We start from the raw sequence: 10,511 nt of genomic DNA, 5'->3' as shown, positions 1-10,511 counted from the left end.
ACATCACAACTGTTATGCAGATGAGCTATTCTTTTTTTGTCATGCTCATGAGTCAGGACTAAAGCAGTGTTTTGTGTATAGTTTTAGTATTCAATAGTATAAGGTGTTTGATAAATGTGTTAAAAGGACTTACTGGGAGACACTGACGCAAAGGGAAAGGGTGTCTGTGTGTTTTACAACAAGCAAACATGATTTGCATGTGTGTGTGGATGTGGGCTGGCATTTGTGTGTATGCTTTGGGTCTCTGAGTGTGTGTGTGTGTGTGTGTGTGTGTGGATGGGGTGGAGGGTTATATGTGTGTGTCTAAGCGCGTTTCTGTGCATTTCTGTTGGATGGAGCCACAGAGAACCACACAATGAGGCCGTCCAGATTCACGAAGGTATTTGCATACCGCCTCGTCTGTGTGTCTGTGAGCTGAGACAGAGACGCAGGTGTATAACGTCTGCGTGTAAAATATAAAGGAGTAGGAGGTAATCGAATCAGCTGAGCTAGCAACACCAGCCATTACAGTGTTTAACTTATACTCAAGTAGCAGAGGAGTTTTTAAAGAAGTTAAAATAGTTTATTTCAGTGAAACAACAACTCAATGAAACAAATTTTAGTATTACTAGTAATTGTATTATTTATTTACATTCTCAACCACAGCAATATTCTGGCATGTTTTTAGTGTCACATAAACTATGGCAGCACAAAGCACATTCTGCCATGCATGTCAGGCCTGAGGTCATGTTTTTCTGTGATCCTGCCTCATTTACATATCTTTGTGCACACAAGTGTGTATATGTGAGTGGGTGATGGGAACTGAGAGCCTTTGTTGTTTTATCAAGAAAATAAATTGTCAGGACCCACTGAAGCAAAATCTGCCCTGTTAATTGCCAGACTAATGAGGTGGGGGTGTTTCCCTGATCTTCAGCCGTCTGTTGGAGCTTGATGAACTGTAAACTGTAAGAGGCTGTTTTACTGCAGCGAGTCTGACTGTGCTCTGCTGGTAACACGTTTATGACCCCAGATAAGTTGCCCTGACTAATTTCCTCACTAACTGATAGTCAAAATAACATTAACATTATATTTGTGCACTGTGTAGTCATTTAAATGCAGTAGATTTATGCACTCACCCTTTAATACCTGGATCGACATCAGTTTTCTTTTGCTGCACTCGGAAACCTTTTAATAAGATTTAAACCTGGGAAAATTGTTTTTTTTATTTTTTTCACGCAAAGTGCAAAAACTAAGTAAAAGGTGACTGTTAATGGATTACTAGATATTAACTAAAAACGATTAATTTCTTGCTAATTTTTTAGGCCATTTCTTTTTAAATTGCTCGTGTCCCTCTTACCATTTTTATAAAGAATTCAAGCCAATTAGTAAATTAGTTAACATAAAGTACAGCTGAGTCTGATGGGAATGTCATAAGTTTTGCAAGTATTATTCACAAACAAAGGCACTGATGATGATAATGGCATAAGAGGAAAAGTCACCACAACCAGTTACAACATCCAGTTACATTATGGGATCTGTACCACATTTATTGACCATATCTTCTGTTGTTGCCTCTTTTTAAAAAATAAGATACTCAAGAACAAGTCTTTTTTGTTTGTTTGTTTTTTGGGTTTTTTTTTTGTACTTGTCCTAAGCTGTAGGAACCCTGGTTCAGGGTCCACACATAATTAATTATAGCATATTCAATTTTCTTCAACAAGTCCGCTTTGTGTACAAAGAAATACAAGATATTGGAAAAAAATTAAATAAAAAAGTTCTGTGCTGGAGAAAAAAAAGATGATTTTTAATTTTTTTGGCTTTTTGCCTTTATTATATAGGACAGATTAAGCATGAAGTGGGAGAAATAAGGGATTACATGCAGCAAGGTGCCACAGGTAGCACTTTGTATACATTATATCTTAAATTATTTTGTGAGTGAAATGACTTTTTAGTAATGGATTGTATGCATGAATCCAGTGTGCACACATTTCACTTACACCCCTATAACCAGCCAGATCTAACTTTTCTAAAATTCACACATTTCTCTACTTTTATTTTCTCCGAAATGCAATTTCTTGAAAGTAGATTTCAATGAGTTTACCAAAAACCTTCCTCGTAGCGTAGCAGCTCATGTGAGCACTGATGATCAGTGGACTCACGCTTGTAGTACACAGAGTGTCCAGAAGAGGTCACAGCTCATCAGATGGCCAAGCTCCTGAGTGAGAGTACTGACAAACAAACAAAGGCCAGAGAGATTTACCACAAAATATAAACCTAAAAACATGAAAATGTGAGGAAATCCCACAGAAAAACCCAAAACATGACGCATTCAGGAAATTACTTTAAAGCTGTATAACTGCAACTGAAACAACTGGTTTTAATGATTAAGAGGGACACCACTGTCTTTAATTCAGGAGTCCCATATAATTCTTACCCAAACCACTTTACACAAATATTGTAGTGTAGTACTTTTGCTATTCTTTGTGGGATGAGTGGTGTGGAGCTGGAATATTACCACAGATTTGCTTTCATGTATGTTTATCTTGTCCAAACGAGCAGAGTGCTGTGATGAGGGTCTAAGTCAGTCAGCACAGGGATATTTTTCATCTTGGGCCAGAGTTGGGCGGGCGATCTGACTCTGTGAGGGCTGATCCCCGTTAATTAACTGACTATGTCTCTTTACGAGCTTCCAATTGATTATTCGATTGATTTCATTTCTCTAAATCTTGCTTGTATTGATTGTAGGGCAGCAGTGAGGACAGCATGTGCTTAAGTACTCAAGTAAAAGTTTTATGTGTGTTCTGTATGTAGGTGCGGTGTTGTGTGTGTGTGTGTGTGTGTGTGTCTGTGTCTGTGTACTGCAGGTGTGTAAAGTGATGAAACTTACTAAAATCAAGACAAGACAAAAGCCTTTTTATTTCATAAAAAAACTGATTGCCACTTTAAAGAAACATTAGGAAAATATCTACTTTTTACACGCAATAGTCTACATCCAGGAAGTTGGACCATATATAATTGTTTGGCCTTGATGAAACATTTCAACTTCTATAGCAAATCAATAAAATATCATGACTCAACTATTTATAAAGAGAAGACTTTAAAGTACAATAAGGGCAGAGGCAATATTACAAAACAAGTGGCAAAAGGAGCAGTAACATCATTAGTATGAAATAGATAATACTGTTTCTCATATTCCTACAGGCACTGTTGAACAGATTTGGCTGGTGCACTGGACAGGGCCTAAAGGCAAAAAGGATTAGGGGGAGGAAATTGGTGTACATGCATTTCATAATCATAAATTTATATGACACATATTGAGTCAGCGCTGTGACCCTCACTCCCGCACTGAGCCTCATAAGCCTCTTAAAGGGAAGGCGACATGAAATAGCAAAACCCCAAATAAAATACATTTTATTAACTGTTATGTATTATAAACAGTAGCTTTTATAGCGGGTTAAGATTGAAATTTAGGACATAGTGAATTTTGAAGAAAATAGAGTGATGCAAATAGCAGCTGAAGCTCAATTTCAGGAGGCAATTGAAGTGATTCCCCTTAAAGTATAGAGGCTTTGGTAGAAATCATTTTACCTGAGGATCATATTGTACAAATGCCTCACAATATCCAGCACGGCTCACATTAAAAATAAATACAAAAAGGTTACCAGTTCCACAGAATATATGACATCTTCTAAATTGTTGGTTCTGCTTCACTTTAAAAAAGGCTAAAAATTGTCATTTTTACATTTTAGCAATAAATCAACATGTAAAGTTGACATTCTCGTCTTTAAATTTGCTGTAACAGCCCGTATTATCTCTGTCTAAATGACTTCCATGTCCACCCTAAACTCATTTTATTTCTCTTTTATTCAATCAGGACCTCTCCCTGCTGCAGCTCTGCTCTCTATTTATGATTCAGCCCTGGGATTCATAAAAACATTATAGAATTACAAAATGACATGATAAACAGGAGTCATAACGTAATGCTGCGATACTGATCGCCGTCTTCCTGCAGTGTATGTCACTGTAGAAGCTGCAGTGTTACATCATACACACCAAGCCTCCAATAATACATTAATTACTGTGAATGAAAATGGATGCAGGACTTCTGGTGTGTCTGCTCCTGATCTCTCTGAATTGAATCCTTATCCAGATACTGTCTGATGCTGTTATCTTTACAGCTTGTGTTACAGTAACCCAAACAAACAACAAACACACTGCAGTTTGTGTCATTTTCAGGACTTTGAAAACAGGAACTTTTAGCAGGGCGCAGGGCAAAAAACATCCTTCAGAAGTCCCTCAAAAGAACCTTTACATGTCTCCAAATTCATCCGTCTCCTTCTCGCCTGATCACCTGTCATCTTCACACCAGTGCATAATCAAACTGTCCTCTGTCCAGGCCCTCCTTATGGTCCGTCCACGATGATGCTGGCATGCTGCTGTAGGGGTCCAATAAGATGCGGACGCAGCGAACAAGGAGAAAGAGCAGCAGCAGCACGAGGAGGCCGACAAAACAGAAGGCCCCTCCCTGCTCAGGATGCCCCGCCATGGGCTCCAGCACCGCCGAGCCCCTGGGAAACCCGGGCGGGGCAGGGGAGGAGAGATCATAGTCCACAACCCAGTAATTTGAGTCGCTCATCTCGGAGGTGAGGGAATGTTTTGCAGGTTGAAACTGTTCACTGTATATGTTTAATTTTGCAGTCAGAAGCTATGAGGAACGGCATTGTGCGGCAGGGTCATCTTTGCTAGTGAGTGTGATTTCTAGACCCAGAGGGAACATAGTTAAATCAGGCAGATGTCAACAGATTGAACTCAACCAGCACTGTTTCCCACAAGCCAAAGGGCAAAGAAATTGTTCCAGCAGAAATAACACGGAACAAATCAGTAGTGCAAATGAATAAGCCCTCTGGTGAGCGGAGCAGCAAGCTGAGGCATGCTGAGCGAGTATAATGAGATTCAACTGGCCCTCTCTCTTTCTCCCACTCGCTGAGGAGAGAAGCTAACTGTACAAAAGCTGAGGTCACTACGACAACTTCAAATCATCTGCACAGTCCTCAGTTTGTTTGTCAGTATTTTAAATATCATCCAATAGCAGCCCTAGAGGGGCATTTATTGTGATTACAAAGTGTATAAATCTCTATCGAGTGGCTGAAGATGTTCCATAGATCAATCAAAGTGCTCACAGGCTGTAAATGATCCGCGTTGTGGTGCTGCAGAGAGCGTTTTCGTATTGGATCCCTTGAAAGGTTTGGCCGTGTTTCTGTGAATTGTTGATTTACTGAAAGAGCTTGTATTTTAATATCTTGAGTCACCAGGAAGGTCTTCATTTGGGGATTCACTCATCAAGATACCTGAGGGGGAAAAAAAACAAAGATAAGACACAATGTGAGCGAATTTCCAGCATGCAGAGGTGCAGAATGGAGGGAAACGTCTGATTGATTTAAGGGGTTTGGAGATCGACAGGACCCTTGGAACATGTCAAGGGTTAAAGATTTTTAGTGTTTCAGGGGAGTGAGGTGTTTTCAGGGGGCCCAAACCCAGCAGCAAGCTTGCCAGAACCAATGCCAGTGAAAAATATTTTGAAACTGTTATTACATGCCTTGTCCGATCTTCTAATATTTTTGTGAGAAAAAAACTGAGAAAAGGCAGAAGCACTATCCCTCTCCAGAACTCAGGCACAACATAGTCCAAGATAAATAAATCAGACACTGATGACGGAAGAGAAAAATGTAGTGGAAACCCTCAGAGAGTTGCTGCACTTTTGCACAGAAACACTCTCCGTAGGCTCTTTAATGGGCCATGGTGTGGAGAGACATTTCCTGCTGTAGGTGCACTCCCGAGTCAGCAGATTCTATTCCAGGAGGCTTCGTCTCCCTCCTTACCACCCCACCGACCCTCGCAAAGACGCGTTGATAGCTCCCCTGCTCTCCGCATGATGGGACTAAAGGGCCAAGCGCAGCTTTTATAGGGGACTTGAAGACATAATGAAAGAAACTGCCTGTCTCAGTATGAATTATCAAATGGTCTGTGGTTACATCAGGCTGCATGTACAGAAGGAAGCCAAATCAACGACTTAATAGTCCATCTACAGCAATGTAGGCACCAAAGTTTACACAACAGGACAACACCTTAGTCAGAGTCAGTAAAGTGGGAAGCACTCAGAACAAAGCTGCTAATGAGAACTGGAAAACAGTTGCTGAAGTAAAGATCAGGACAGCACTTCAATTATAAATTCTAATATTGCCACATGGACGTTTTTGGCCAGACAACCCACCAGAGCATCTGGTTTAAGTGTGATCAGAGTGCTTTCCTGATCTTTAATTGATTAATATTCAGCATCCAGCCTCAAAAGTCGGTGCTATTTAATTTCTTCTACAACAAATATTTTCCATGAAAGACTGCATAACCTTGCTTTTCCTGTTCACAATATTTAATGGTTTTAGGATGTGACTGATTTTTATTAGCTGCCAGAAAACATTAAGAAAACATAAAGCACTGGATTTTAATGTTACTTGGTTTTCTTCTCCTCTTAAATCCAGTATCTGCCCAGTCAAAATACACTTTAACTCGTGGGCAGATTATGAGAGGATGGGCCCTTGAGCACATATATGCAAAGGGCCCCTCCACCTCTCCTACACAGGAGCAAGACAGACAGACATACAGACTTTGTGGCGGTTTTGTCCCTTTTTTGTTGTTGTCTCGTTAATTTGAGTGAGATTTTGCAGGTGAAGGCAAGGGGGGGCCCTGGGCTTGTGCCTGGTAGGCCCATCCAGTAATTCATCCATGCTCATAAAGAGAGTTACACAACACAGCCAACATTTTTGCTACTCTTTGCAACTTTACTTGACAGTTTTCTTTACGCTACATTGACAGAATATATAGTAGAAGGGGAGGGTTACATTAATTCAGCCTCATACTGCTTTTTTTTTTTAAAATCCCATCTGCTTCATAAGTCAGCAAGTCAGACAAAACTTTTTTATAGCACAAAGTTGTGTACTTGTTTTTATTCATAAGCAGACTCAGCAGATATGTGGGTCAATTGAAGGTTGGGTTTCAAAAGTCAAGCAGGGAATTTGCTGTGTGGTTTTGGGTCACTCAAAACTCTGCAGGTTACTCTAGGTCATAATCAACTTCAAACACCACAGAGGAACGAAACCGGGTCGCATTGAGGGAAAAACAAATACAGCTTTGTGGTATATAAAAGAATGAGCAGCATCAATTTCACGGCTCATCGATCCTCATTCAGAGACCTGCTTTGGTTCCTAAGCAGCAGATAAATCACACGGTGGTGCCTCACCACATCTAATTTACAACATATAGAGAACAAACACACTTTTAGCTCCTCTGGACACCAATTTGGAGGAAAACAAATATCACAGAATCACTACATTTTAAAACAGCGAGAGTAAAAAGTAGATCTACGAAATCCCCAAGCAGCCAATGAGTTCTGAGGACAGAGCACATGCAGTGACATATGGCGTCCCTCGTGGCTGTAATACCTGTAATACCTCCCATTTATACCTGTGGATTATGACAGCAGCTTTGAAAATGTCAAGGACTTCTCCAACTAAAAGGGTGAAATTATAAAGTAAACCCTGAATATAGGACTGCCAGGATAAACAAAGCCAAATATACCACGGCTGAAGCACCTTCATGTAGTTTTTCTGATTGTATGGCATCTAAACATGATGAGCTTCATACAACACAACACTGTTGTCTCCACCTTTTCTTTAATCCTCGCTGGTAGTGATCTCTGATTATATCACCCCCAAAGGCTTTCTGTAGTGTCATGTTTATTCTCTTGGTAAAAAGCATTATGTTTTCTTGATCACAGAAATGAGTGAAATTAGTTCAATAATTCAAAGACGGGCATTTAAAACCTCCATTTAACTGCTCTTAAAAAGATTTAATTTATAGTTTTATTGATTCGTCTCCTTGTACAAATTCATATTCAAACAACTTAAACTAACCGGCTGTATTTCAATAATGCATTTTAAAATTTTGGTAGTTTATCAATCTGCGAAAGAAAGCCCCATCGCTTGGATAAACCTTTAACATTAATATTCACTATTTTATTATGATGTTGTCAGTGTTGGGAAGGTCAGTTTTGAAATGTCATAGGTTACATATCACTAGTTACCCTGTTCAAAATGTAATAAGTTATGTTACTATTAATTGGCTTCATCAAGGTAATGTAACTGATTACATTTGCTTTTTAATTACTTTTATAACAAGTGTTTTTGAGTGGGCAATGAAGCCGAAAAATGCCTGGAAATAGGCTTTACCCTGCGAGGTGAAAAGATGCAAGGAAACAGAATGAATGCCATATTCTATATCTATAAGCTTGTCACTGAAAATAGTGTATTTGGATGTAAACCTTTTGTAATCACCAACATTTTGATTAGTAGCTGTAATTGAATTGCATTTTTTTCTTGGTAACTGTAACTGAGTACAATTACATTTATTTGTGATTTATTTTCATGTAACTATGTAGCCATGGAGACACTAGATGCCAAAGTTGCCTCCATGATTAGCAGGACCGTTAATTGAATCAAAATAAGAAATATATACTTTATATTATCTGTTTCTTTTCTTTCAATTAAAAAGTTGCAGTTTGTAAATGTTTCACAAACGGATGAACCAACGATGTTTACATTAATCCACTTAAATGTGACTTTGAGTTACACAACAGAACAAAGTTATAATCTGTATACAACTTGTGATTCATAATATAAATTGAAACGCATTCACATCTCCACAGTGATTTCTACATACAGAAATTCACACAATGACAAACAAGATTAGGATTAGATTAAAGAACTTACTTCCCGGCTGGTTGTCACAGGTGAGGACATGTAATGAGAAAGACGGAGTGATGATGATGATGATGATGATGATCCTGATCCTGCAGCTGTTCAGGACCGCGGACAGCTCTGGGCTCGCTCAAACCTGCACGCGGAGCTTCAGGTCTGAACTCTGTCACATCCTGCAGCACCTCCTCTGCTTTGCCATGAGCTTTAAGTGCGCTCAGTTTAAGGGATCCGCCCCACCTCCCTGCCCACCCCCTGACTGTCCCCGCTGTATGGACTGCACACATAATCTGTTCGTTTGGACGAGGAAAGCTCCGGGAGCCGCGCGTTGCTTTTGCATTATGTAAGAGGAGTGCGTGGGGGGCACGGACACTCAGGGGCTCTGCTAGGTAACCATGTTGCCAATATAAGTTTTAATAATTTTATTGTTTACTATAAAACAATCTCTTTTTTTTCTTTTCATTTTTTGATCTTAAACGAATAAAAACAGCGTTTGCACACCGACATTATTAACCCAACTCTACAGGGGAGACTTGTTTTTGAGGAATCCCCACGGAGAAATTTTACTGCGAAACCAAACGTGTTTTGAAACAAAAATCTTGGATCAAAGTTTCTCAAAGTTTTGACGACTTTATATAATATATTGAGCTATGACCTTTTGTATGAGATATTATACTATGACTTTTTTAATTCCATACTACACTGACTTCTTTTAATGACTTTTGATGACATATACTATGACTTTTTTAAAGATTTTTTTATGTCATACATACAAAATTGATGACATACTGCGACTTTTTATAATATACTGTACCATGACTTTTTTAAATGACTTTTTATGACATACTGTACTGTGACTTCTTTATGACTTTAGTTATGACATACTGTAGTGTGCCTTTTTATGACATACTATACCATGACTATTTTTATGACATACTGTGGATTTTTATGACACTATTATAACTTTTTCATGACTTGATGAAAATGACTATACAACGACTTTTTATGACAAACCATACCATGACTTTTTTTTAAAAGATATTTTTTTATGACATATTGTACCATGACTTTTAACTTGAGTTATTTCTAGCATGTCTTCATAATTTCCCATTTTTTGGAGGATTACTTGAATGCATCACCTGACCTGACGTCTCGAAACGCCACATTAAAGTCAGGTGTGTGAAAAAAGTCAATGGCGAAGACGCCGAGGAGGACTCAGTCTTCAACCGCCATGTTTTTTGGTCAAATCTCAATGTTATTGTTTGAACAATTTTTAAAGGCTTGTTTTGTTTTCGGGTATTTTGATTTCGTGACAAAACAGAATTCACTCAACACCCGAAGAACCCAAAGCCATCCAACAAAAACAGTGAGTAAACAGTAAAATATGCAATGGCGTCTGCGGGCGACTGTTTCAAACTTTCGTAGAAGCCGCAATAATGACTTTTTAAAATGACTTTTTATGACATCTTACACCATGACTTTTTATGACCCGATAGCATATATTCCATGTATTATAAGCACTGCCTAGGTATGAAGAGTGTTAAAACAGCTTAAATAAAATAAAGTGGTAACTTTTGTTTTAAAGGTCAGTAATTTCCTATGACAAGTATGTCATCCTGTAGAAATAAGTGACTTATACTGTGAATAGAGACAGTGTTCTGAGACTTCAGTTGATGTTTTTTGAAGAATTTCATTATAAGATCTGCTTAATTTGGCTAAAACTTG

At 38.7% G+C, this 10,511-nt stretch overlaps 1 protein-coding gene across 1 annotated transcript; it reads right to left on the bottom strand.

Annotated features, from left to right (window-relative positions):
* Positions 1–4,339: 4,339 nt before the first annotated feature.
* LOC121950921 (cortexin-1) lies at positions 4,340–4,615 on the bottom strand. The gene has a single exon (XM_042497052.1). The coding sequence runs from the start codon at positions 4,613–4,615 to the stop codon at positions 4,340–4,342; it is 276 nt and encodes a 91-aa protein (XP_042352986.1).
* Positions 4,616–10,511: the final 5,896 nt, after the last annotated feature.

Source organism: Plectropomus leopardus, chromosome 12 (assembly GCF_008729295.1).
Source record: "Plectropomus leopardus isolate mb chromosome 12, YSFRI_Pleo_2.0, whole genome shotgun sequence".
NCBI classification, from domain to species: domain Eukaryota; kingdom Metazoa; phylum Chordata; class Actinopteri; order Perciformes; family Serranidae; genus Plectropomus; species Plectropomus leopardus.
The sequence above is the reverse complement of the archived record's forward strand: the minus strand, read 5'-3'. Positions and strand labels throughout refer to the sequence as shown.